Source organism: Stylophora pistillata, chromosome 12 (genome assembly GCF_964205215.1).
Source record: "Stylophora pistillata chromosome 12, jaStyPist1.2, whole genome shotgun sequence".
In the NCBI taxonomy this organism is placed as follows: Eukaryota; Metazoa; Cnidaria; class Anthozoa; order Scleractinia; family Pocilloporidae; genus Stylophora; species Stylophora pistillata.
In genome coordinates this window covers 8,029,819-8,057,744 of record NC_142530.1, presented here as the reverse complement: position 1 = coordinate 8,057,744, position 27,926 = coordinate 8,029,819, and the positions used below count along the sequence as shown (strand labels likewise).

The 27,926-nt window shown below is 37.1% G+C and overlaps 2 protein-coding genes across 2 annotated transcripts in view; one reads left to right on the top strand and one right to left on the bottom strand.

Moving 5' to 3' along the window:
- Positions 1-13,900: 13,900 nt before the first annotated feature.
- LOC111345200 (uncharacterized) lies at positions 13,901-27,298 on the top strand. The gene is made up of 19 exons (XM_088740906.1): positions 13,901-14,209; positions 15,028-15,179; positions 15,783-16,202; positions 16,363-16,446; positions 16,917-16,952; positions 17,241-17,297; positions 17,886-18,004; positions 18,384-18,466; positions 19,333-19,415; positions 20,105-20,191; positions 20,739-20,826; positions 21,132-21,207; positions 21,608-21,754; positions 21,886-22,011; positions 22,428-22,463; positions 22,916-22,979; positions 23,456-23,502; positions 24,875-24,917; positions 25,364-27,298. The coding sequence occupies exons 1-19, from the start codon at positions 13,959-13,961 to the stop codon at positions 25,606-25,608; spliced, it is 2,244 nt and encodes a 747-aa protein (XP_088597032.1). The 5' UTR covers positions 13,901-13,958; the 3' UTR covers positions 25,609-27,298.
- LOC148718650 (uncharacterized) overlaps positions 15,175-27,926 on the bottom strand; it is a 28,199-nt gene continuing 15,447 nt past the window's right edge. Inside the window, exons 20-23 of the mRNA XM_088740905.1 lie at positions 21,234-21,282; positions 18,698-18,763; positions 16,076-16,190; positions 15,175-15,481 (exon numbers count right to left, since the gene is read on the bottom strand). The gene's annotated coding sequence lies outside the window, so the exon portion shown is untranslated. The remainder of the gene's footprint in view (positions 15,482-16,075; positions 16,191-18,697; positions 18,764-21,233; positions 21,283-27,926) is intronic.

Sequence of the window (27,926 nt, the reverse complement as noted above, 5' to 3'; positions counted from 1 at the left end):
ACGAGTACAAATATCACGCGGTATTTGTACTCCATAGAACCGGTTAGACAGGTTTTCTCGCATCGCGCAAGCGAAGAATTAAATTGAAGCCTGGACAATTTGAATCATATTTCTGACGACAAAGAGTCGGAATGGCTGGCAAATATAGATCCAAGTTTATCAGATGAATCAAACGAAGAAAAACAGTTAGACAACCAGGAAATTTCCTTATTTATTGAAGAAAATAGAAACATTAACACGACAACGCGCCAATTCCGTTTCGCTTCGCATACTTCTGTCACGCACTCCTCGTAAACGAACATCCGCGAAATTCGCCCGCACTGAAATAACAATTTGGCGTGTTGGATGATAAATAACTTATTAGACGTTTTGTTGTGTAGTATCGCTGAGTATTTTTACGAGTTGTGCCGTATTTTGACGAGCCCGTAGGGCTCGTCAAAATACAAATAACGACTAAAAATACTCAGCGATACTACACAACAAAACGTCTAATAAGATATTCATCATTTCTTATTTATTTGTTTTTCCTTTTTTTGGTTTGTTTTGGTTTCGTTTTCTTTTCTTTTCTTTTTTTTTACGGCGAGCTAATGTCTAAAAATGTTAATCTAGCACATCTATCATATCATACTTTTAAGATATTTGGATTTCCATTTTGAAGTTTTGTATCAGTCATCGAGTTCAAACGATGCTTATAGATCTGTTTTAAAAAAAGAATTTGGATATATCAACAAAGTTGAAATGGTAAATTGGCCACCGCAATGATTAGAAAAGCTGACGTTTCGAGCGTTAGCCCTTCGTCGGAGCGAATAGAGGAATTGTGGGTTGTGTGTGCTTTTAAAGGCAGAAAATGGAGCTACGTTATTGGTGGGTGCATGGCAACGAGAAAAACATGAATAAATTAGTGGAATGAAAAGCGTTCATTGATCCCTGTGGGATTTAGACTGCCGGTTTGAAAGATGAGCTTTTGTTCAAGATTTTTACGACTTTCTGTGCCACCTAAGTGCAAGGAAAGACCGCAGATTATTTTTGCACGTTTAAGACATTACGTCTCTTTACACTGTCATTCCTAATGGCGAAGGCCTTCTGGCCCTTAAACATTTTTTTGATCAACGTACTGTTAAGGAACCTAAATCTGCAACACTACTACGCTTAGCCGAACTAGTGCTCACACTCAATTGTTTTTCATTCGGAAACAACTTCTTCAAACAAACCAATGGTGTAGCCATGGGCACCAAAATGGGACCTAGCTATGCGAATCTTTTTGTAGGTTTTGTCGAACACCAATTTTTCAGCCAATACAACGGCTCCAAACCTGAACTCTACGGTCGCTACATCGACGACTGTATCGGCGCTACCTCCTCTACCAGAGAGGAGCTCACTCAATTCATAACTGCAGTCAATTCTTTTCACCCGGCTCTGAAATATACTTGGGAAATTTCTGACAATTCTTTATCCTTCTTAGACGTCAAAGTTTCAATTGAAGGTAACGGTTTATGCACTAGTGTGTATTACAAACCTACAGACTCTCATAATTACTTGTTATATTCGTCTTCTCATCCATCTCACGTTAAGAATTCCATTCCTTTTTCTCAGTTTCTAAGACTTCGTCATTTATGTAGTAATGACTCTGATTTTCACCACAAATCAGAGTCAATGTGCCAGTTCTTCGATGAACGTGGTTACCCTGTTTCCGTCGTTCAAGCGGGTTACCACCGCACTCAACTTATTGATCGACATTCAGCACTACAAACGTCGCATAAAGAAGATTCCGACCGCATTCCATTCGCTCTCACGTTTCACCCTAACAACCACTCAGTTAAATCCATCATTCTTAAAAACTTTAAATTACTTCAAAACGATCCAGAGACAGGCACTATCTTTTCGCAGCCTCCGCTCATTTCATTCAAACGCGACAAAAACTTAGGCAATTTTTTGGTCAGAAGTTCTTTTCAGACTAATGAGCAACCAGGCACTTTTAAATGCGCTCGTGCACGATGCAAAACGTGTCCTTTCATTCACAACACTGATAAAATATCGGGACCTAAACGATCCATTAAGAACCGCCTCCCGGTTAGCTCAATGGATAGAGCGCTGGACTGTTGTGCGGGAGGTCGAGGGTTCGAGCCCCGGCCGGACCAACACTCAGGGTCTTAAAATAATTGAGAAGAATTTGCTACCTTTCTATAACATCAAGAAATGGTTAGATATTCTAGTCTTCTCGGATAGGGACGAATAAATGGAGGTCCCGTCTCCTGCAGGGTTGGGGTAGGAGACGTTAATTTCCCACACACGAGATTACTGTGTGATGGATGTCCTCCCCTGGGGTGGGATGGGTGGGATATAGGGCGCACTTAATTTGGAGCCTCGCTCTGTTGTGCGACCCTCACCACACTCTGGTGAAAGTGATTAAATAAATAAATACCGACCACTTCACGTGCACCTCCGCTAATGTAATCTATTGCATAACTTGCACTTATTTTAACTTTCCCTGTGTCGATTTTAACTTTCCCTGTGTCGATTGGTCTACTGGATCACCAACTATTTTAGACAATTTGACTGAAACTTTTTGTGAAATCCTGGATGACCATTTTCTCACCCAAACAAACCCATATTTCACTCGTCCCAGTGCCACTAATACCTTATCATCTGGTAACATCTTAGACCTTGTGTTGACGAATCATGAATCACTCATCGAAGGAACTACTGTGCACCCAAATGGATTTGATTCAGATCATTTCCCAGTCTGTTTCGCGATCAAGAAAAAGTTCAACAGGCCGAAAAACAGTCAAAGATTAGTTTACCGATATGATAAAGCTGACATTGATGGTCTAAGAAATACATTCTCTCACATTTTATGGGATTCCTACATATCCTGTGAGGATATTGACTCAGGTACGGCGAATTTCCAAGATCTTGTTCTCGCGGCAGTCAATCAACATGTACCAAAGATGAAGCTTAGACGCAAGCCAAGACCTCCATGGATAGATAAAGAGGTCTTAAAGTTAGTGAGGAAAAAGAAAGTCTTGTGGAAGCGTTTAAGGGCCAATGCTTCTCTTGAGGTGACAACAAAGTTTAAACTTCTTAGGAAACAGACCAAACGTCTTATCTCCTTTAAGTATTTCCAGTACTTAAAGTCTCTATCGGATAAGCTGAAGACTAATCCAAGGAAGTTTTGGTCTTTTCATTCTCTTAAGTCCAAGAGCAAGAGACTACCAGAAGTAATAACTTACTCTGGCAAAGCCAGGTCTGCCAAAGATCCTGTGGAAAAAGCTTCCCTGTTCAATGAATTCTTCAGCTCCGTTTTCTCTACAAAAACATCAAACTCTGGCAGCTCTCATGTTGATGTGATTAATCCTAACTTATTGATGGATGTTTTCACCTCGTACAGTGAAGTTAAGAATATCCTCTGCAACTTGGACATTAATAAAGCAACTGGAGTAGACGGCATTCCTGCGAGGATATTGAGGGAATGTGCAGAGGAGCTATCTTACCCATTGGTTCTACTGTTTAACTTGTCGTTCAGGTGTGGGAGAGTTCCTTCTTCATGGAAAAGAGCTAATGTCACTCCTGTGTTTAAATCAGATGCTAAAGATGTGGTAGAGAATTATCGATCTATATCCCTGTTATCGATTCCAAGTAAATGCCAAGAGAAGATTGTATATAATGCCATATATTCTCATGTGGCCCCTTACCTGACAGATTGGCAACATGGTTTCATAAGGGGTCGCTCGTGTGCTACCCAGTTGGTATTAACACACCATCAGTGGACAAAGGCCTTGGATGATGGACTACAGGTGGATGTCGTGTTCTTAGATTTTTCTAAGGCATTTGACAGAGTATCACATGATATACTTCTTCTGAAGTTGTGTAATTTCGGCATCTCTGGTAGCCTACTAAGATGGTGCGAGGATTACTTGACCCACAGAGAGCAAAGGGTTGTTATTGAAGGACAGAGTTCTACCTGGTCTGTTATCCCATCTGGTGTATCACAGGGCTCCCTACTAGGGCCATTATTTTTTGTAATATTTATTAGTGATTTGCCTGATGTGGTTATGCCTGGAAACACAATCGCACTGTACGCAGATGATTGTAAAACATCAAGACTGATAAACTGTACATCAGACCAACATGATTTTCAATCTGACCTGAATAATCTACACATCTGGAGTCAGCGAAATCTAATGGATTTTAATTTAAAGAAATGCAAATTGATGCGCATCACGAAAAAAAGTATGCCTTTTCGTTCTGACCTTAAGCTGAATGAGAGCTCTCTGGAAGAAACATCTGAATTCTGTGATCTTGGATTAGTTACTAGTAACAAGTTGTCCTGGAATGCTCATGTTGACAAGATATCAAGCAAGGCTAACAAGATTCTTGGCCTTATCAAAAGGACATGCAAGGGTCTGAAAGATGTTAACATGTTAAGAAGGCTGTACTGTGCCTTGGTAAGGTCTCAATTGGAATACTGTACTATTGTCTGGTCACCCTTCACGGCTAGAAACATTGATAAATTGGAAAGGATTCAGCGAAGAGCCACCAAGTTTATTCTAAAAACTGATGATGATTACAACACTCGTAAAGAAAAACTGAACCTGTTATCTCTAGAGGACAGACGCTTCTTTTTTGATGTACTATTTTTTTATAGAGTTCTTAATGGGTATATTAATATAGATATATCCTCCTATATCCAATTTTATTCACATTCGGAAAGATACTCGTTGAGGGGTAAGGACGAACTTAAATTAAAAAAGAACTACGCGAGGACTGATACTTTTAGGTTTTGCTATTTTAATAGGATTGTCCACATGTGGAATGGGCTGCCACTATCGGTCCGTCAGGCTCCAAGTGTTTCTTGTTTTAAAAGGGGTGTAAGGGACTATTTGACTGCAAGATTTGATTGATTTTAGTTTGGATTTGTTTTTTTGTTAAAGGTGGTCTGCCGTGCATGGGGATTTATCTCTTTTGTGGACCATCCTTATGGCACCTTTCTTTTTACTCTTTTGTATTATTATCTATTAATGTAAGTAAGTAAGTAAGTAAGTAAGTAAGTAAGTTATATGTGTCATTAAATTGTAATAATAATAATAATAATATTGCAAAAAGATATACATCGGCGAAACAGGCAGAAGACTAGGTGACCGATTCCGCGAACACCTTCGAGACGTGGAAAGGAATGACAAGGACACATCGAAACCAGTCGCTAGACATTTTAATTTACCCAATCATTCTAAGCAACATATGGCAATCTGCGGTCTTTCCTTGCACTTAGGTGGCACAGATAGCCGTAAAAATCTTGAACAAAAGCTCATCTTTCAAACCGGCAGTCTAAATCCCACAGGGATCAATGAACGCTTTTCATTCCACTAATTTATTCATGTTTTTCTCGTTGCCATGCACCCACCAATAACGTAGCTCCATTTTCTGCCTTTAAAAGCACACACAACCCACAATTCCTCTATTCGCTGCGACGAAGGGCTAACGCTCGAAACGTCAGCTTTTGTAATCATTACGGTGGCCAATTTACCATTTCAACTTTGTTGATATATCCAAATTATTTCGTTACTCCCACCTACGCAGCCCCAAACAGTTTCTTTCGAAACTATCAGCCTTTATTCATTTAAAAAAAGAAGCCAATAATAATAAAAGATAAATTTGATAATCAGAAGCACAATTTAGGGTTTACAGTGTCATTGCATAATAAATATCTTTAATCGCAAATGTGAGGATATCCGAAGACACACTTTCTTTAAAGTAGTATGGACTATTGTTTGTGCAACCGTAACATGTCAAATAGCTCAAAACCCAGGAATTAGTTTTTGCACGATATTTGTCAGGGAGATGGTGGATTAGGAAAATCACTTAAAAATAATGAAATCGTTTGAACTACCTTAAAGAAGCAGGGAGTAACTGAAGCAAACTTTGACACCTGGTCAGGTAATCAAGCTAAGACCAGACCTGTGAGAGATGAACACCCCGAAACAAAGTGCCATCCCTGCTCGACGGACTACTGTTTGGTAGTATCTAATTAAAAGTAGCTGAGGACTTTTTTTCATACCATACCTCGACTGTTGAAATATTTTAGCCCCTCTCACGGTCGGCGATATTTGTACTCTAGAAATATTCGCGAAATTCGCCCGCACTGAAATAACAATTTGGGTTGTTTGATAATAAATCTCTTACTGGACGTTTTGTTGTGTAGAATTGCTGAGTATTTTTACTCGTTGTTTGTAGTTTGACTCACCATACGGGCTCGTCAAAATACGGCACAACTCGTAAAAATACTTGGCGATACTACACAACAAAACGTCTAACAAGATATATTTATAATTTTCGTCTCCTCTTTGCGTTCAAAATACTTCTTGGTACTCTTGATTATGATGTGCAAATACCATGTCTTGACCATTTATCCATTTTGGCGTAATGGGGAAGTGTTGGAAAAAACCTGAAACTGTATATCTCCCTCCTGAAATATTTAGCGTCAAGAATAATAGCAATTCACTCTGAAAGTTCTAAATAGAGGCTGAATTTGAAGAACTGAAGCCGTACATTTCTCCTGTTTATCATTATTAAAGTGTTCCTAATATGCATGCACTTGACAGGACTGCTGGATTTTTTATTGGTCCTATAATACACTTGCAACGCTAAGAGATATTTCGACCGACACGATTTTCACAGAATTTAACACAATCGCCTCCTAGCGATAAATTTTATCATGGAACAAGCAAATGACAACAGATGCGATGGCCATTCCTCGAAATGGAAACCTGGACCCCGTCCCACGGCGTCCCACAACGATGGTTTTAAGGCAATTGTAAACTTTCTTGAATGTGATTTGCTGTGCGAACCATACCATTATAGTTCGCAAGCTAAGACCACTAGAAATGCAAGGTATTACTAGTAGCTGGATACTATATAATCTGTCTGACAGTTTCTACATAGTTAAGCACGTGGCAGGGGGCTTTTTGTCGCATATCATAGGACCCTTCCCCCATTTAGGCTTCCCTCAGGTTACCAAACTAAGGCTTTGGCGGATGTTCAACGATATGGCTTCTCGTAATGCTTTCTCCTGGAAATATATAAAAAACGCAAAGGTATCAGAGGTTTCCCATAAAGAACTGGTCTTAGGAGAAAAAAGACTCAGCTTAGGCTTGACAAAGGCAAGGAATTACAAAAACATTTCACTAAGAACAAAGTTTAACTTATTCCCGTGATTGAAGAAGGCCATAACCTAGAAGCTGTTTGTTCCTTTGAGACACTGCTAGCCACCTTTCTTGAATGAAGCATGTATCCGAAGGGCTACCTACTAATGTCCTTAAACAGCTGTCATCACTGCATGAGAAAGATGGCCTTTTTTCTTCCTAAGAACCGCCTTGCCTCACCCGAACACCTCTAGCTATACTTTCGACCACGAGACACTGCGCCTATCCCTGTCTCTTTTTCATTATATTTTAGAGGAATCAGCTTCGATCATTTGATACCTCCTTGCAAGGTCTCCCAATATATCTTTAGGCATGCCAGAACATTTGACTAGAAATGATTTTAATGTATCATAAATGGCTTCTGGTAAACGTTTATTGAAGATAGTCGTTAGTTTTCTTTCTGTCTAAGTAACATTTTAATCGAGTCTCAGAGAGCTTTTCACAGTCGTTCTGTATACATGAAACTGGTTTATATTATGGATACACGAGATTAATCGTCTGCCTGCGATGTAAATAAAATTTGGATCATTCACGGTTTCCGGGAAACGAGCCCAAAAGCACCTGATCAAAAACGACCACGATTCCTCGTTTTGCCAAGCTTCGACATACGAGCCTCGTTTTTCCAATCGAGCCTCGATTTTTCAATCGTGCCTCGATTTTGCAATCGAGCCTCGATTTTGCAATCGTGCCTCGATTTTCCAATCGAGCCTCGATTTTCCAATCGAGCCTCGATTTTCCAATCGAGCCTCGATTTTCCAATCGAGCCTCGATTTTGCAATCGTGCCTCGATTTGGGAGGGAGCCTGGGGTGAGCGAGAGCGGTCATGTTCTGGAAAAATTGTCGAGTTTAATTTGTGAACTGGGGAAGTTTTCGAGGAAAGAAATAAAGAAAAAAGGGAGAAAGAAAGAAGGAGAGTAAGAAAGAGAAAAAGAATGAAACACCATATTCTGGTCGAACTGCAAATTTCCTAAAATTCCAGAGATTATGTGGTTCGCGCCATACGAAAAAGACAAGAAAGAAAAAAACAAGAAAATAACAAGATCAATGAGAGTTCTTATCAGTTAAAGAAAAAATTATAGTCTGCCTTTCGTAGACATTCCATCTTTTTTTAAAAAAAAAAAAAAAGCGAAAAGAATGCGAACGAGAAATAGCCTGGCATCGAAACTGGATTTTTGGGTGGTCACTAACACTTCGCCTTTTTTTTTCTTTTTTCCACAGTTTAGGTATATTTGAGTGATTCAGCTTTCTTTCAGTTTTCGTTCATCTTTCTTTCCTTCGTTTATCATTAACACAGTACGTTTCATTTTATAGTTTAACAACTAAAAGAAGTCGTGAAGCTCTATTTCATGCTATCATTATTATTATTTCTTTCGTGGCACAGATTAAAAACAACGTTGGGGTTTAGCTTTAATAGCATTAGTTAGTATAACGTAATGTGTTTGCAGATCTGTTTTCTTTTCTCCTAAATCTTTAGGTTATAGCAGCATCCTTTTCCGATCGCGTGTCGCTAAAGTGCCTTCTACAAGAACCTTCTACAGTCCTCCAACCCACGGTAAGTTCTTCTACAAGCTCCAAGCAATCTTGGACGATCTTTGGTTGAAAATATTCAACATTATGATCATGGATGACTTTGACTCCAATATCAAAACAAGTATGGGGAAGCGCTTGTTAAAAGTGGCTAAACATTTTGGTTTAGAGAATGTGATTGAAGAACCGAGTGGGATTACGGAATCTTCAAACACAACCATAGACCTGATCTTTACATCCAACAAATCCAAGGTGAAACTTGCAAGCGGTCATGACCCAGGGATTTCTGATCTCCATCTTGAATATGCTTTGGTGAATTTGCGAAGGCAAAAGTCAAGTCCTGTGATTAAATAAGTGACTTCTTTTAAGAGCCTTAACTCTGACCATCTCAGACAGGACCTCGATACATCACCCTGGAGTATTTGTGGAACTTTTGATGATGAGGGTTATGTTGCTTGGGCCTGTGAGTATTTGTATAAATACATAATGAATGAGCGTTTAAAATCCTGTAAAGTAAAGGTTCGCACCAATGGACTGAAGTGGATGAATAGCAATATCATCAAGGAGATGAATAGGAGATATGTCTTGTTAAGAAAAGTTCAAAGGAACCCAAGTGATACAGATGCATGGAAACGGTATAGCAAAAAACGTAATCTTGTAACTAAGATCACGAGAGAAGCTGAAGCTGAATATTGGAAAGTTAAATTTTAAAGTGCAAAGAGCTCAGGTGACTTTTGGAGGTTGGTACGCCGGTGAAATGCATGGCAAATCAAAAGGCAATGTGAGTGCAATTAAAAATGAGGATGGAATTATTACAATAAATTTTAAACACAAGGCTGACAGTTTCAATGACTTCTTCTCTAAAGTTGGTGAGAGGCTTGCAAATGATATTCTAACAGATACCAGTGGTAATGAACATCAGCACATTTACCAAATTACACCTAGTATTGAGCCAGTACAACTTAACGTCCACAAGATTAAAAGGGTGATCGATAAAAGAGTTAAGCCTGGAAAAGAATGTGGCCCTTACAACATTACCTCAAGGGGACTCAAACTTGAAGGAGATGCTGTAGCAGTTGGCCTGTCTTATGTGATGGAAGTAAGTTTAAAATTCCCAATTTACCCTCCTCGATGGAAGCTGAGTAAAGGGAAAGCTGTACCCAAAAAGTTACATAGCTCTTAAAGAGGTGACTTTAGGCCTATTTCTCTATTGTTTATTCCTAGCAAAGTGTACGAGGGCATAACAGGAGATTCCATTGACTGCCATTTTAACAAGTCCAACAAAAGCCAGTAGATTTTTAAAACTGGCAGGTCAACAGAACTCTTAATGCTGCACCTGACTGAAGTTTGGAGACACGAACTGGATAAAAACAAAACTGTGGGGTACTGTTTATAGACTTTAAAAAGGCATTTGATTACATTTGTCATAACACGATGGCCCTCAAACTCCAAGCCTTTAGATTATCAGGGAACCAAAACAATCTGATTGAAAATTACTTATCTGAGAGAAAACAGTTTGTTGAGGTTAAGGGGCAAAGATCTAATGAAGTGACCGTCAAGTTTGGCGTACCCCAGGGACAGTACTTGGCCCCAGGCTTTTTAGTATTTACGTCGATGATCTGCCTGAAGTGCCTAGTTGTGGAAAGATGGAAATGTTTGCTGATGACACAACTCTATATTGTATAGGCAATTCCATTGATGATGTCAGCCTTAAGATCCAAACTTATTTAACTGATATAGCTAAGTGGTGTAACAGGAACGTTTAACAATTCATCCCGATAAAACTGAGGTTATGCTTCTTACCCGTAATGCTTTCATTGGTCCTTTAAGACCAGTCAAACTGGTTTGTCATGCCATTAACTTTGTCAACAGGTCATACTATCTTGGGTTTACGATTTACAAGAAGTTAAGCTTGGACCCCACATCAAAGATCTATCAATATCTATGGTCAAGAAGGTAAAGCAACTGCGCAAGTTCAAAAGCCCTCTCTCTCATATCTTGGAGTCCATATATTTTAAGGGAATTTTACCAAGCATCACTTATGGAATTTTTTGTATGGGGTAAGCAAAGTTATGTGTTTTAGAGAAAATTCACCTGAGGGCTGCCAAGGTTATCTTCAAACAACACGGAGGTACTAATTCCCAATCAGTGATACCGTCTTCTTAGAAATCCATAAGTTATTTCTATAAGATGAGGCTCCTTTCTCTGACACACAAAGCTTTTTATGGGATCAATCCTGAGCAGGTTGTAACAATTATTAGGAAAAGTCCAAATATACGAAATATGAGGGACAATTTAAAACTAACTCTGGAGCTACCAAACTCTGTTGGAAGACTGTCTTTTAGACATAGGTCTGCAATAGCGTGGAATTCTTTGCCTCGTTCAGTTAAGAACGTAGAGGATAATAAGAGATTTAAGAACAAACTCCGTTCTCTTTCAACAATTATTGAAAAGATATCTTTTAATCAAACTGCTCTAGTTGGCAACAAGGATTTGGTAAATTGTAAATATTTTTAGGAATTTTATCTTACTACCTCTATTGAAATTTATGCTAGGATTATAAACCAGTTTGAATCACTACTCACATTATAATTTATGCTAGGATTTTTCTACTTTTTTTTGTAATTACTTTACTTAAATAGAAGCTAGATTTGTCGCAGGTCCACATCAGCTTAATGCTGCCAGTAACCAACCTGCGTTACCAAATAAATTATCTATGTATGTATGTAGGTATGTATCAACTATTGTGTTTTCACACTTGTGTTCTCGTCTCTTGAGTATTAAGGCTCTAGAAGAATCCTTTTTCAATTTATTGATCTTGCAGCATGCCGCTAAATTGCCTTTTGTAAGATTTGTTTCGCAAAACAGTATTTTATACACAAAGTTTTTGTCACTATCACCTAATGTTTTTTCTCACTTGAGTTCCTTTTCCTTGAGTCTTTAGGCTCTAGCAGAATCCTTCAGTTTCAATGTATTGATCTTGCAGCGTGCCGCTAAAGTGCCTTTTGTATGATTAATTTTTGTTGGAAAACAGTATTTTGAATGCACAAAGCCTTTGTTACTATGACCCATTGTGTTTTCTCACTTAAGTTCTTTTTCCTCGAGTCTTTAGGCTCTGGCAGAATTCTTTTTCAATTTATTGATTTTGCCACTAAAGAAGACAGTAATTTTAAATAAACAAATCTTTGAAATAGGTCGATCTGCGAACTTCCTTAGGTTATAGCAGCATCCTTTTCCGAGTTATTGATTTTGCAGCGTGTCGCTAAGTTCCTTTTGTAAGATTTGTTTTTGAAAACAGTAGTTTTTAAAACAAAAAGCCTTTGTTACTATCAACTCGTGTGTTTCCACACTTCTGTTCTTTTCCCTTGAGTATTTAGGCTGTAGCAAAATCCTTTTCAATTTATTGATCTTGCAGCGTGCCGCTAAAGTGCCTTTTGTAAGATAAATTTGTGTTGGAAAACAGTATTTTTTAATACACAAAGCCTTTGTTACTATCACCTAGTGTGTTTTCTCACTTGAGTTCTTTTTCCTTGAGTCTTAATTAAGGCTCTTTTAGACTCCTTTTTCAATTTATTGATTTTGCCTCTAAAGGGCCTTTTGTAGCTTTTATTTTGGAAGACAGTATTCTTCAAATAAACGAATCTTTGTTTTAGCATCATTTCTTTTTTTGGGGCTTGAGTCCTAAGGCTCTTCCAGAACCCTTTATCAATTCGCACTTTGGCGGCATACTTTCAATTCTGTTTGCCGCTAAAGTGCCTTTTGTAATATTTATCTTTTCATTGTTAATTAATTAAAAGCTTTGTTGTTATTACTTTGTGTGTTTGGAGACTTATGTTAATAAAGACATGTCTGTTTCAATTCATTTTTTTAGCATCCTGTCACTACAGTGCCATTTTAGTCTCCCATTTCCCTCTTCAGTTTGAGGACTCCGTTTCTTTAGGAAAACTGAAGACTGACCTTATATTTATCAGCATCTTTTTTTTGCTCGAGTCTCTAAGCACTAGCAGAATCCTTTCTTTTTTATTTAAAAGCTTGCCGCTAAAGCGCCTATTGTAATTGTTATCTTTTCAAAGCAGCATATTTTAATTAAAAGCTTTATTATTACTTGTTGTGTTTGCAGATCTACGATTATAAAGACAATTCTTTTTCAATTCATCGTTTTAGTATTGTGTCCCCAGTGCCTTTTTAACTTAAACAATTGTTTTCAAAATTAGGTTTTCTCTGGCAGGGGTACACACCCAAGAAGCAGAATCCGCGCGGGCCAATTTGAAGGCTCCAATTAAGGCACGGCGTGGCATAGCACGTGATGACCTTCAGTCGTACCTTGATGATAGGATGTGGAGGCAATGGCGAGGTCTAGATAATGTGATTGGTAATTTTTTGCCTGTTTTAGCCTCGCAATATAGTAACTACGTAATTTAGGTTAATTTAGTTTTTGAGGCCAGGAACAAGGCGATAAAGAGTACAGTGGAATTCCGATTTCTTAAACTTCTAATAAACATAAGAGCAAGTTAAATCAATCAAAGTCATCAGAGGCTGCGAAAAAATCGGACAAAGAATTCAGTGCAGTTCGTCTTGGGGTAAAGAAACCACTTTCGGTAAAGTTATCGGGAGGCTCGAGAATTTGAAGGATCGGGGAATATACAAATGCCTCAGAAACTACTTTCAGAAAATTATACTACCTAATAAATTATAATCACCAAACTCAAACTCCTTGAAATTTGTTGTGATAGCAGGCTAGCTCGTGAATCGCGAGTGTGTGATTAATTTTTTAATTTTCATTTTTTTTTGTAACGCCTGTCTCATTGACTCCCTTCCGACAATGAAGTTGATTGGTATCAGCTTTCTTAATCATTTTATTGAGCGATGGCTGGTTGATTTTTCCACCTCCCACCTTCTTCCTTTTCCAAACCACTGCCAGCGGTTTTTTCTTCTTTTGCGTAATCGAAAATTAAGGAATAAAGAGCTGTGCCTAAACCCCTAACTAACGCCACTTCTTGAGTGGTTCGGGAACGCTCAAAACCTTTACTTTACACAAAAGTAATGTGTGATAGCGGAAATAGTCTTTTGGTATATTACTCCACTGGGGCCCCCCCCAACAATGAAGTTGATTGGTTTCGGTTTTCTTATTCACGTGCCGAACTCGTGCTTTTAAGGCAGAACAAAAAAGGGCCTGTTCGTTTGGATTTCACCAATAAATCACTTGACTGAATTGACCAAGGATATTCGAACATGGGAGATTCAGGCGATTCCAGCTCTGGAAGCGATTGCGGGTCACCTCAGCCGATAGGAAAGTCAACGAGTAAAGTGTTCGTATGGCTGAAGGGAAAGGCGAAGTGTACACCGCGTGGAAATCCGTGGGTACTGCTGAATCGCGAGGGTAGAGTGAAAGACATTCAAATTGGAGGCAACTATTCGAGTGCAAAGATAAAAGAGCTGGTCAAGGAAAATTTTGCTGGACTTGCGGCTGTTGACTTGGATAGGTAGGTTAAGTACAAAAGCACTTTATCCCGCATGCAGGTTGTTTGCATTGAATACTGAATGTAAACTCAGAAGTGTGTGGTCACGTAAAACCCAGGTAGAGCAAAACAATTCAAATTTTAGCCACGCGACAAAGGATTCAAAATTTACCACTTATCCTTTAGCTATTTGCTTCGGATCATTCATTAAAACCAAAGTATGAGCAGTGAACTTGCTACGAATGTAAGGCCTGCAATGGAGTTAAATGTGCACGTAATATATAAAAACAGCACCTTTTATAACACGTGTAAGGTTGGGCCGAAATTTAGCCTGATCCACCCCATTTAGAGTCATTTCACGCAACGTCATCAAAATTAAAAAAGAAAGGAATCATCAGTCGTTACTCGAAGACTTACATTTAAACGGATTTTCAGTTTGATCAGAATACTTATCGCTCTAAACTACGCACAGATCTCAATCTTACCGAGACAATTTCGATATTTAACTTTTTTTATCTCTTCTATTCTTGACTTTACCTGTGCAATGGTTACACAGTGAAAACAGGCAATTGGTAAAATTATTTAATTAAGGAAAGCAGGAATCTCAACTAGAATTTCCAGATTGACAGGAGGCTAATCATTGAGGCAGGGGGAGTGGGTAAAGGAGTAGAGGGGAATATGGACTGGAATATTACATGCCAAACAAGTCTAGAAACTTATTATTGATCATCTCTATTTAGATTTGCCCCATACTTTATTTACTATTTAGTGAATTCAAATGTTATTTCATATAGCCACTGTAAACTGTACGTAGAGTCGATGTTGAACTTTCCTTTCCATAGAATTCGTCTATACAAGTCTACGAGCCGTGGGAGCAAAATGGAAAAAGTTTACAGAGGCATACCAGACGCCAAGGAAATATTTAGAATTTATGGCAAGGGGAGTTCCAATTCCAGGCGCATATACATGGTTTTGCAACACCCGAGAAATGGAGGTTAGTGTAAACTTTAATAATCAATCAAGGGTTTGTGTCATTGCAGTCAGCACCAAAAGATCGCATTGAGTGCATACACATCTGTGTCATGTGACCCATAAGTAAAGATAGTAAAAGCCAATTTTGGCAAAGCCACAAGATAACTGTGCTGCAAAGGCTGGTCTTTAGCAAATTTGCATGTTGACATGAATATAACTGTAGTGGAGTAAAATATATGGCTGCAGTACCCACAAATGCCTGTTAGAATTGCAATAACAGCGTTCTGGAAATAACAGCCTCCTTGAAGTGGAAATACATTTTTGCTGCAATTAAAAAGAAAATCACCAGTGGTCTTTGAAAGACAAAAGCAACAACATAACCCAATTAATCTGCTGAGAAATAAAAACTTTGATATTTAAATTCTGACTTTTCAATATTTACCCTTTTAATGTTCATTACCATTGATTGGCCGACTGGCAATAAGGATCTTTGCCTCTTAAAAATTTTCAATATTTGTTTGTCATAGATTTATCAATAAAAAACTAGTAATTCTTGCATCTTTCCACTATTTTAATGGTAATTCAAATGGCTGATTTAAAGTCTTTGTTTTATTTCTCATCTCAGGATCTAACCCTAACCCTGAGTCCATACCAACACCAGGAGTTACCAATCCCAACCATCCTTCCCTTCCCTCTGTTCAGCCCAATTCCAACCCACCCTCCACAAACCAATCCCATCCCTCCCATCACCCTGAGCAGCCCAATTCAGACCCACCATCCACCAACCAATTCCAGCCCTCCATTTTCCTAGCTCAGCCTAATTCTAACCCACCCTCCACAAACCAATCCCAAACCTCCCTTTCCTCTGCTCTGCTCAATTCCAACCCTTCCTCGCTTTCTCAACAATCAACCACTCACCCAAATCCCAGCTCATCTCAAACAAGTGTGAGAAACTCAGTCATCCAGCCAGGGACTTCCAGTGATGAAGCAAGGGTGGCAAGTGGTGTTGTTAATCAAGTGGACTTGACATTGCCTACAGGTGAATGCAAGTGTTTGATTGATTTGCACACTAGTTATAAACTTAGTTAATGTTTTTTATTCAATCTTCCATTTGCATCTTGACTGGAAGCAGGTGACCCATCTGCCTGTATATGATTATGATGTGACACAATTCAAAACTGTGTTGTGTTTTTTTTTTTGAACAGATGGTGTTTCTGCTTTTGATGACATGGCTACCAGTGACCTCGACAGGAGCTATTTAGCTAGTAACCCAGTAAATGTTGACTCAGGTAATACCATGGTGAATGATTAAAGAGCATCAAAATGCTGGTTTTATTATTTTTCCTCTATGACCCCCCCCCCCCCCCCCAAAAAAAAAAAAATCATGATCTTTGGCTATTGCAGACCAAAAACCCAATCCTGATTGGAATATCTAATAGTTATCTCCGGGGTGGGTAAGGATATTTTCTGAAAAAAGCATGCACATTACACTAGAAATCAAGTTTAAAACTGCAGATAGTTTACATAGATGATTTCAAATTGTATCATGTAATACCATTTATAAGGCAAATTTACAGAGCACTATTAAAAGCCAGTGTTTTAAGTCTTAACACTGAGAAAGTGCCCTAACAAAGTAAGCCAAGTCAGATTTACACATTAGGTATGATGTAAATCAACAATATTTATGTGAGACTGATCAAGAAATTAAATCAAAAAGGAGGAAATTTTTACACCATATATTTTTCTACATTTATTATAGCATGTCATTTAACTGGCACAGAACAGTGGGAAACAGGTATGTTTCTATAAAATGGATTAAAAAACAGATACACTTAAAAAAGCCAAAGTGGGATTAGCTTGAACATAATTTTATTTACTCAGTAATTTAATTGAAAAATAAGAGAGATGAACAATTGGGTCTCCTGTTGATGAAGAATAGGATAATCTTCAGTATTATAGTAGAGTAGAGTACAGTGTGATATAGACAGATAGACTGACTGACTCGTGCAGTTTTGTAGCATGAAGTAATGCACAATAAGTAATGTTCTTGAAATTCATTCAATTTTGTGCCATTACATTTAAGCTGGGGTTGTAGAAGAAGATATGAGTTCCTTAGGAGTTCTGGATCTGAATACTCGAGGTATGTTGGAAATATTGTCAATAATTCAATAATATTTTCAATAATTTATGAGTTCCTTAGGAGTTCTGGATCTGAATAATCAAGGTATGTTGGAATTATTGTCAATAATTTAATGCAATTACATGCAGGGCTCTCCCTGGATGATGACATTAGATAAATTTCCACCAGATACAAAACAATATTCATGCCAAAAGTAGCATTTGAACCTAAAATAGAAAGCTTAACCTTGCTTATACCCTATGTAGTTGTCTGATTCATATTTCAAACTACAGCAAGAGTTGGGGAATGGAAACAAAACAAAAAAAAAACAACAACCCTTAGAAGATTTTGGCACAGGTCCTTAATGGTGACAGTTCAATTGAACATTGTTACTATTTGTAAATAATAATATTGCATAAAACAAATAACAAAAGGGCTAGAAATCTGGAATTGGAGTCTAAAATATACTTGTTATTTCAAGAAGGAAAATGGAAGAAGAGTTTGGAAAAAACCCAACCCTTAGAAGATTTTGACACAGATGTCCTTAAAGGATGACAGTTTGATTGAATACCACTACTATTTGTAGACCACAATATAATAATTTTGTAGTGCAATGGAGTGTGGACAGAGCATGGGATGTGCTTTACTGTGAACAAGTGCTGATGGAGGTGGCATCAGCCCATGAGGATATTCTCCTACCAATCTTTTTGAACTTAACATATGAGGAGGTTTGTGTTAAATAGCGATGTTATGTTTGCCCGGATGGCTTGCAATTTTCAAGGAAACTGTTGTAAATAAATACAGTTAGCATGCCTAGGTGTCAATGTGTTGAGTTAATGAGAAGTAAAATATATTAGCAGTCACATTTGAAATAAAAATAGCCTGTAAACTTTTGTGAAGCCACATTTGTCATATGTCAATTTCACTTGCTGAGGAACAGACCCATTTGGAAAAGTATACTACAGTTACTGTCTGTCAACTTTAATTTCTCTAGGTGACATATAGTCCTAATGCATGCATTGCAACAATGCACTGTGTTGCATCATAACACCAAAAGAAATAACATTAAATCTAACTCTACTTTAATTTATAAATTTGTGTATCTAGATGTGTCACCAGGCCAGGTCTGACCAGAGAAGCATGGTTACAGTGATCCTACAAGAAGGTGACAACATACCTGATGTGATAAGGTGACTATCAATAGTTAATAAAAGGTTATTTTTATCTCTAAAAGCAGGCTGCACTCTGCAGAAACAGCTTCCGATTACACTAAGTCACAGTGACAAAATAAATAGGTTAATATCATAGTTCATAATAGTTAATTTTTCTTATTGAGAGACATATGCATGAACTGTGCCTTTAAACTTTTCTGTGTATATAACTTAAAAACACATGGAGACATCAAAAGTGACCATGCTTACCTGGTGCAATGTGTACCCACATGACAATTTTTTTGTACATAGAAGGTTACTCCAACTGACTGGTTTCTGTGTTTTCAAACATAAATTACATTATAAGATGCAATGAATATATAAAGTTCATATATTTTTGAACTGCGGTATTAGATACGTGTGATGTGCGATCCTCGCAGTAGATAGCGCTACTGCAAGGATCGCACATCACACGTATCTAATACTGCAGTTCAAAAATATATGAACTTTATATATTCATTGCATCTCATTTATCACTTTCACGGGTTTATTACGAATCAACTTAACAGCCTGCTCCCAGTTGGCTTGTTAGCTCAATTGGTAGAGCGCTGCACTAGTATCGCAGAGGTCAGTGGTTCGAGTCCCGTACAGGCTTGATTTTTTTCAGGTCTGATTTTCGCTATTGCATAAATAGCACTATCTACTGCGAGGATCGCACATCACACGTAAATTACATTATAATTTGAAATACAAACATCACGCTTAAACATCACTCACAAACATCACAAAGGGTATTCAAGATTTTTAATATCCACTGTATGATGCATGCATGCTATATTTCACATTAAGTAGTAAATAATTTTAATTAGTAATCAAATATGTTTATCTCTCTCTTAAATCATCAGGATTCTGAATATTCTACATGGAGTCAATCATGGAAACTTATACTTTTGGATAACTAAAGAAAAATCCAGATCTGGGAGAGAAGGTATTGAATTACTATCCGTGTTTTGGATGTTTACTAATACCCCATTCACACCAAAGCCTAAACATGCTTTAAAGCTGTTTTGTTAAACATGGTTTAACACAACAGCTCCATAGAAGCTGCTCAAATCAATATTTGGTTGACTTCAAATGTGGCACATTAAAAATACAATTTAGCAATTGCTTGAATCTTGTGGAAAATTTAGTTTTTCAGTTCTCTGCTTCTGATTTTTATTCAGTTAAACCTGGTTTAACTAAACAAGTTTTCTGGTGTGAATGGGGTATAAGATCCGAGACAAAAAGGTCAAAGTTAAAAAAGTTTCCTAAGTCTTAATGGCTAAACATCAAGATTGTAATGTAATTCTCACACTTTACTAATATTTAAAAATGGATACATCTGAAGTACTGATATTGTGTACTGTAAAGAGTGTGTGCATAGATATGTTTCTTCATTATTAAGGGATGTTGACATCTCCTGTTCCCTTCCAGGATGTACTTATAATAGGGTGTTTTACTTTCTGTAGTACTGAGCATATCAAAATATCCTGTTATCTTCTAGTCTATGTTGTGTTTCCTTATGCTATATTTAGTGCCCCATAACAACCTCTACGCACCAATAATAGATGCAATAATGCCCATAATTTTCAATGTTCTCAAACTCTTCTTACCATTTTATGTTATTTTTTATGACATTGAAAAGAAAATTTGGAAGTGCTGGGTCCGATTTACTCATAATGGCACCCACAACTTCTCAGCCTATCCTCATAGAGCGTTTTTGTGGTGAGCATTTTAAGAATGTAAATAGCCTCAAAATACAATTTGTTGAAAAGGTTGGTAAATGTTAATGAAAGGAATTTTATATTGATAATAGTAATAAGCTTTTCTTGACAAATAACGTTCAGTTTGGAATGTTTGAAAAGGATCCCATGCCTGCAAGTCAGTCTGTACTCATTCAATTTTAATGTCATCACTATGTGTAGGCACAAGTCAAAACAGACAATAAACATAAGGAAGATTGAGGAAAAACTCCCATTGCTTTAAAAGCGCTTCCCTTACCTTAAGTCTTATATTAATTTAAAGATAATGTACTCTTTAATTTTAAGGTTGACTTGCAGTCATGTACAATATCCCAAGCCATCATCAGGCACCAGTATACTACCTACATACCAGTTTGACCTTGCATAAATGTTGCCACTTTTTGGTAAATTGTTTTAATATGTCTTTTTGGCCCCTTTTTAAAAATTGAACATCATAGGTTAATATTGATCTGATTTGACTTAAAGATGGCTGGAAACAAAATTGTTGTATTTTGGATTCTTATAACAAGGAGACAACCTAAAATTGGCAACAAAGGAAGATGTGGTGGATGCAGTAAAAAGGGCAGCAGATGCTGTGGATGCATTCACAAGGGAATGGTAAGAGATCTTTAATATTCGATAAGATAAAGGTAGAAATAATTATTTCCAGCTTGTTACCCATTGACAACCTTATGATCTTACAGAAAATTTTCATAAACTCATATAGCTCAAGTCTGATGTGTTATTCATACATCAGATACTAAGCTGTTTCAAACAATGTCTTGTTCGCAATTAACAAACATTAAAAAACCCTAGGTGTATGCAAATTATGTGGTTAATATGTTTTGATTATCCAGACAGATGCAGCAAATCAAAGTGAACACTGGTGAGATTCACCATAAGTTATTCATTGTTTCCAATAGGGAGAGGTTAGAGCAGGATCGTTCACCTAAGAAGGAGCAGGAGAGTGCATTGCAAAAGGCAATAGAGGATGACAAGGTAAATAGCTTTTCCCAAATACTTACATAGCACAAATAATGCCAATATCAATTATGTCAATCGTCGCATGATTACCTGTTGGAAATAAACAAAAATAAAGAACACATTAGGAGAAAGTCAGGCAATGAAATGAGGATTATTTTTAGAAGGCTTCCTTTAAGACTTCAGGAGCCAAAACAAGCACCAGCCATCAAAGTATGGCCCAAGTTTCAGAGACATATCCCCAAACAGGAAAGGAAATGAGTGAAATGAAGTGATTCAACATAAATAATACTTGTTACCAAAAAAACTGCTATAATTACCACTTTCTCTTTTAAGACTTAGCAGCAGAAATTTCAAGATCTTTTTTCTACATTATCAATGAAATATTACTGAGGTTGTCATGTATTTATTCTGTAAGATTAAAGAATCAAGCAAGATAAGGAAAGCCCGACAAGCCAGAGTTACAGATGTCAGTCGGGAAGAAAAAAAAGAGAAAGTGAAAATCATCCTCCGCCACTCAAACGGCAAGGAAGAGCGCCAGTTCATCAAAGGTGCCTTCTTCCAGGTACATATGAACAATGATACAAATTATTAAACTGTAAATAGCACTTTGGTAAAATTATGTAGACATACAGTGATTGGCAGATAGCTTTTTATAAAAAGAAATCTAACCTTTTTCCTGTTTAAATGATATAGGAAGTATATGACTGGGCAGGCTCCAACAATGCTCTCCCATTACACTTCTCTATCCAAAGAGGTAGGGAAGTGGTAAAACATGGAGACCTCTTGGAGAGACCAGAGGTGCTTCATATTCATGAGAGAGTAAGTAAATAATAATATTGCATAAAACAAATAACAACTACAGTACTAGAAATCTGGAGTTGGAGTCTAAAATATACTTGTGTTATTTCAAGAAGGCAAATGGAATGCCTTTGGTGAATTCAAATTTGTTCAAAATACCCTTTTAATCCTGATTTTTAGAGGTGGTGGAAAAAATATGGCAAATGATATGCTATCTCCTGGTATTTCTTAGCACACAAAATTAATCATTATGAGATACATAATACAATTACGAATTTTGAGGGGATTTTTGCTTGCATATTCACCAATGTGCCTGCATGAGGTTTGAAAGTCACAGTTGTAAAGTGTTCAAACAGCTACCCTGGTAAATACTGTGGAATTTATGTATTAAACCTTATCTTTGATTCTGTTAACTTGTTTTTTTTTTTTTAATCCAGGATGAGGCAGAGATTAAATCCCTTCTGGGATCAGAGGTTAGAAAAAAGTGAATACACATAGTAACAACTTATCTTTGAATGTATGATACAACACCACATATTAAGTAAAGTGTATGCTCGGACTGGTCAATTTGCTGCAAATTATCTGCCTATGAGTGTGTGACATGAAGCAAAATGGCACAAGTGATCAAAACAGAAAAAAAGAATGTGTATTATTGAAGAAGTAAACTGGAAAGCTCTTATCACCATAGCCAGTCTTTAGTATAAACCGTTTCTTTCTCCACACAGCCTAATTTTTCAGTTTGATTATTATTAAAAGACAAAATCATCTTTTTTGACTATTCATTTTGTATACCCAGGTTGAAAGTTTGGGTTATGACCTGAGCTTTATTCATAGAGTTAAGCATAAATTTTGAAATTGTTAATGGTAAGGAAATAAGAAATGTTAATTCTGGGTCACATGATGGCTTTCCTCATTTTGCCTGCAGGTGACATTCCAAGGAAATATTCCCGATTTGCAGTTGGAGGGTGACCCTTCATCCACAATACTAGGTGAGGAATACAAATATTATGTATTAAACTAGTAATTACCAAAAAATGAAAAAAACAATGTAAAGAATAAAAATGAAGTACCTTCAAATGATACTGAACATGCATGAAAAGCAGACCCAGTCTTAGCAAAGGTAATGCAACCCAACAAGAAAATTACAGGCAATCTGCCTTGCTCAGTGATAATAAGCAGAAAATAAGGACAAACATTAGGACTACATGATGTTCCTAAAAACAGAGATAACATCTTTCTTTAAAAAATTTCAGAAGAAATTGCCTTAATGCCAAAAATCAACACTGGTCATATGTTAAGTTATGTGTTGAGGGCTTATTAATTTCATATTTGTTACCTGATAAACAATGAGAGTCGCCATACAATTCTGTAATTTACTGGATAAATCATCATCACCTGTATTGCTTGAGCAATTATAGTAAAATATAGGTATATTAAATTGTGTATTTTTACATACTGAGACTAGTTCTCCTCCTGACAGATGAAGATTCGAACACAAGCAAAACAAATGAGGTAAGGGAAGTAGTGCACATTAAAATGTCACGTAAAATTATTGGTAGTATGCTACATTATGAAAACCCTACCATAACATATTGCATTGTATGTTCCATAGATCATTGACCAAAAAAAGTTGACTTAAACTTAAAAAACTCGCATGTCCCTTGGGACGAGGTTCTTTGTGGGCCGTGACACTTAGGCAGACTGACGGGTCCCTTGGGACAAGGTTCTTCGTGAGCCGCGACACTAGGGGCAGACTGAAAGGTCCCTTGGGACGAGGTTCTTCGTGAGCCGCGACACTTGGGGCAGACTGACAGGTCTCTTGGGACGAGGTTCTTCGTGAGCCGCGACACTTGGGGCAGACTGAAAGGTCCCTTGGGACGAGGTTCTTCGTGAGCCGCGACACTTGGGGCAGACTGACGGGTCCCTTGGGACGAGGTTCTTCGTGAGCCGCGACACTTGGGGCAGACTGACGGGTCCCTTGGGACGAGGTTCTTCGTGAGCCGCGACACTTGGGGCAGACTGACGGGTCCCTTGGGACGAGGTTCTTCGTGAGCCGCGACACTTGGGGCAGACTGAAAGGTCCCTTGGGACGAGGTTCTTCGTGAGCCGCGACACTTGGGGCAGACTGACTGGTCCCTTGGGACGAGGTTCTCCGTGAGCCGCGACACTTGGGGCAGACTGAAAGTTCCCTTGGGACGAGGTTCTTCGTGAGCCGCGACACTTGGGGCAGACTTAAAGGTCCCTTGGGACGAGGTTCTTCGTGAGCCGCAACACTTGGGGCAGACTGACGGGTCCCTTGGGACAAGGTTCTTTGCGAGAAGCATTATTTTGTGCAGACTTACTTAATGATCTTCATGTGATCTAGTTCTCATTTTAACCAAAATAATTTAAGATATGTCAATATACATACAACTGAACAAAATGAACTGTCATGGCTTCCTCCTGCATAACACTAACATCAACACCTGACCAAATAATATTAACAACAGCAAGGTGGAACAACTGACAGTATCTATTATCACTATAGTTTTAAATAAGGGTCATGCTATAATCTAAACAACTTATCAACCTAAATAACTAAGTAAATAGAGATCATGTTAGTAACATCATTTTCCAAGTGTGTTTAGTAAAGGTATTGAATGCCCTTTTTTAATTTGCCATTGAAATATGAGGTCATGTAATTAGATTAGTTCATGTACATTTCATTAGTGACTATTTAATTTTATAATACTATATCTACGTTATAATAGTCATGGTTATAAAGGAAAGTAAGAGATTGAGGCAGTGGCATCTTGGTTTTTGCCATTGTCCCTTGTTGTTAAAAGTAAGTTACACGTGACTCTTGTGGATGGCATACTTCCCTTTACTTTTTATCTTGTTTCAGGAACCACTACCAGGTACATCTGGAATTATTTTTGCACAAGCAGGTGAGAAGCATATTATCTAATAAGTAAAATAACCAGTATTTTACCAACCAGTAAGGATACTGATTTTAATGTTGGTAAAAGTGGCCATCTCTGATGATAGTTGATCCACTGGCATCCTACTGCATTTTAGAGGATAACATGGCATAAGGATGTCATTAGAGCTACAAAAGAATTTAATCAGAAGGTTGAACAAAATGATTAGACTCTATTAGAAGATATTGAAAGAACATGGAAATGTATATTCTTGACCTGGAGACCATGGATTATGGAAATTTCCTACTGACCCTTTTAACTAAGGCCCCTACTTAACCTGGCAATCTATAAAGCATTTCCCTCCAAACTGGGACAATATAATTATCAGAGAAATATATGATTGTGAGTCAACAGCAAGAAAAAGAAAATTACTGGTCAGCCTACAATGTCTAAAATTATAACTTTTTCCCCAGAAGAAGGACAAGAAATAGAGGAAAGTTGTGTAGACATCAACAAGGAGGAGAAGAAAGTAGAAGAGAAAAAGGAGCAAAAGAAAGAAGACGAAGTGAGGGAGCACACAGAAGAAGAGAAAAAGAGGGAACATAAAGATGAAGAGGGGAAGGAACATGTTAAACATGAAAGGAAAAGGAAAAAGAAGGACAGGAGAACAACCTCAAAAAGAAAAAAGCCAATGGTGGAAAATCACCCAGAATGTTAAAAGTTTAAAAAGACTTTAAAAGGACCCTTGTCAGCCACACCTTTCTTTCTGTTTACCTGTGGATGTTTTCATATTTTATTTCATGTAGAGCAGATCCAAATATAAAAATGCACAATCAAACTGCTTAGGGTAATTTAAAAGACTTCCAGAAACACAACTTGGGACAATGCAATAAAATTTCACTTTCCCATATATTTCACATATTTTCATGGTCATCAAAAATGGTAGAGGCTGGCTAGAGTCCTTCAAAATTTCTTCAATAGAGGCTGCTATAAAGCAACAAGTTAAAAATGTTCTTTGTTTTGATGATAAACAACAAGTGTAGAGCCCAAAACTTCAGTGCCTAATGTAAATATGGTTGGTGTTATAAGGAACTAAAAGTGTTCAGTTTAGAATTTAGTCAAAGTGGGTCATATGTATTGCATGACATTTTATATTGGGTCATTTGAAAAACAAATGGTCTGGGTCAAACTATGATCTTCAAACTTCCAAGAACTGACATCATTCAAACCATCACCAGTATGTCAGAGTCTTTATGCTTTTCAAGGTTTTAGTTGTTTATTGTGGTAAACAATTCATCATAAAGTGGAATCCTTATTTTAAAAAATTACAGACCAATCTTGAATATACGATGTCAAAAAACAGCAAAATATATTTTTCATTTCATGCTTTCTGACCCCAAGTAACTGATTGAACTTCAAATCATGTTTCCGGGTTCAACTGCCATTCTCTTTTGCTTGAAAAACACTAAGCTTTTGTCCTTGTTTCATAACAAAACATAAACACAAGAACAAAGACAACAAATGAAGCATCAAACGATCAGTAAATCAACATATGCAAAATGTCTAAGTAGGCTCATACTAAAATTGTACTCATACCCACGTAATCTGAAATGCTAGTCATCTTAATATTGTGCCCTCATCTAAGGATAGTAAGCACATGTTTTTTTTTTTTTTTGGTTTTCTTTAATTATTGCCAGCTGCTTTGGAAGTACTTAATATATACCTGTATGAGGTAACTTGCTTTTTGTTTGTTTCTTTGTTTTTTAGTCTGTTTTTACATCAGTAGGAGTCCACAACCATTTCATTTAGTGTCAGAATAGAATATTCCAAATAAATGAAACAAAAACATGAACTAGATCGAATACTGGAACTAGTTATGATTTGAATTTAATAGTTGATGTTGCACATGCAATATAGAAGACTTCTAAAAGAGTGCAAAAATTTAGGCTTCTATGAAACTATAAACCTTAACCACAACCATGTTTACTTTACTGAAAGGTGTGAAATTGGCTTCCTTGGGTGAGAGCACAGTGATTTAATATCTAGAGTAGGGACCCCTTGGCTTAATTCTTGCCTTGCACTGAAGAGTAGGCAAAGTTAAAATTACATTATACAGTACATACATATATATGTATATATAAAAAATTGTGGCAAGAAGTTAAAACTCGTTCATATTTTGAAGATGATCCATAAGCATGCAAACCAAAAAAATGTCCCTAGTTAGTCACACCTTTATTTTAATTTACCCGTGGATATTTTGATATTTTATTTCATGTAGAGCAGGTTCAACTTAAACAACAAACATGGCAGATTTGATGTTAAGTTTATTATTTACTATGGTAAAATCAACTTGTATTTATTAAATTAATAGGTATTAAAATATTCAATTCAGTTACTAATATCAAAAATGTCTTGCTTTTTTTTTTTAGTCATGATCGCAGATAAGGATTAAGGTTTTTTTTTTCAGTCAATAAAGTGCGCTAGGTCAGGCTATATGAAAATTAAGGTCAGCTCAACAAGCACTTGATTATTTTGTTAAAAGTGAACTGTTGCAGTTGTGTCATAGCTTTTACAGTTGATTAGTTTGGTGGATCTATTACAAAGTTAATATTTAACATTTTAGGAATCTTATTTGTTCTGAACTATCAAATTAATTCATAAGAATTAATTTCTTTTAACTTAATTGTCAAGTCCATGTTAATCTTACTAGTCAACATTTAATTTGGTTATATCAACTAAGTTGAAATTATAAATTAGCCACTGTACTGTAGAGAGTCAAAAAGCTGAAGTTTCAAGTATTGGCCCTTAACTCTGACAAAGGGTTAATGCTCAAAACGTCAGCTTTTTGAATCTTCAGGGTGGCCAGTTTACAATTTCATCTTAATTAATCTACCCCCACTGACACAGCACCACAGTTTCTTTAAAAACCTCCAACGTTCATTCATTTGTGAACATTTAGTCAATTTTGATTTAAAATAGATTCCTCTGCTATAAAAAATATCACAGTATGATTGTGTTTCACAAAATTATCTGAAT

Bases quoted from the DNA above. Each gene is read 5' to 3' on its own strand.
- LOC111345200 (XM_088740906.1), top strand. From the start codon at position 13,959: ATGGGAGATTCAGGCGATTCCAGCTCTGGAAGCGATTGCGGGTCACCT. The intron at 18,005-18,383 runs GTTTGTGTTAAA...TTGTGTATCTAG, and splicing joins TGAACTTAACATATGAGGAG to ATGTGTCACCAGGCCAGGTC. The intron at 18,467-19,332 runs GTGACTATCAAT...TTAAATCATCAG, and splicing joins AACATACCTGATGTGATAAG to GATTCTGAATATTCTACATG.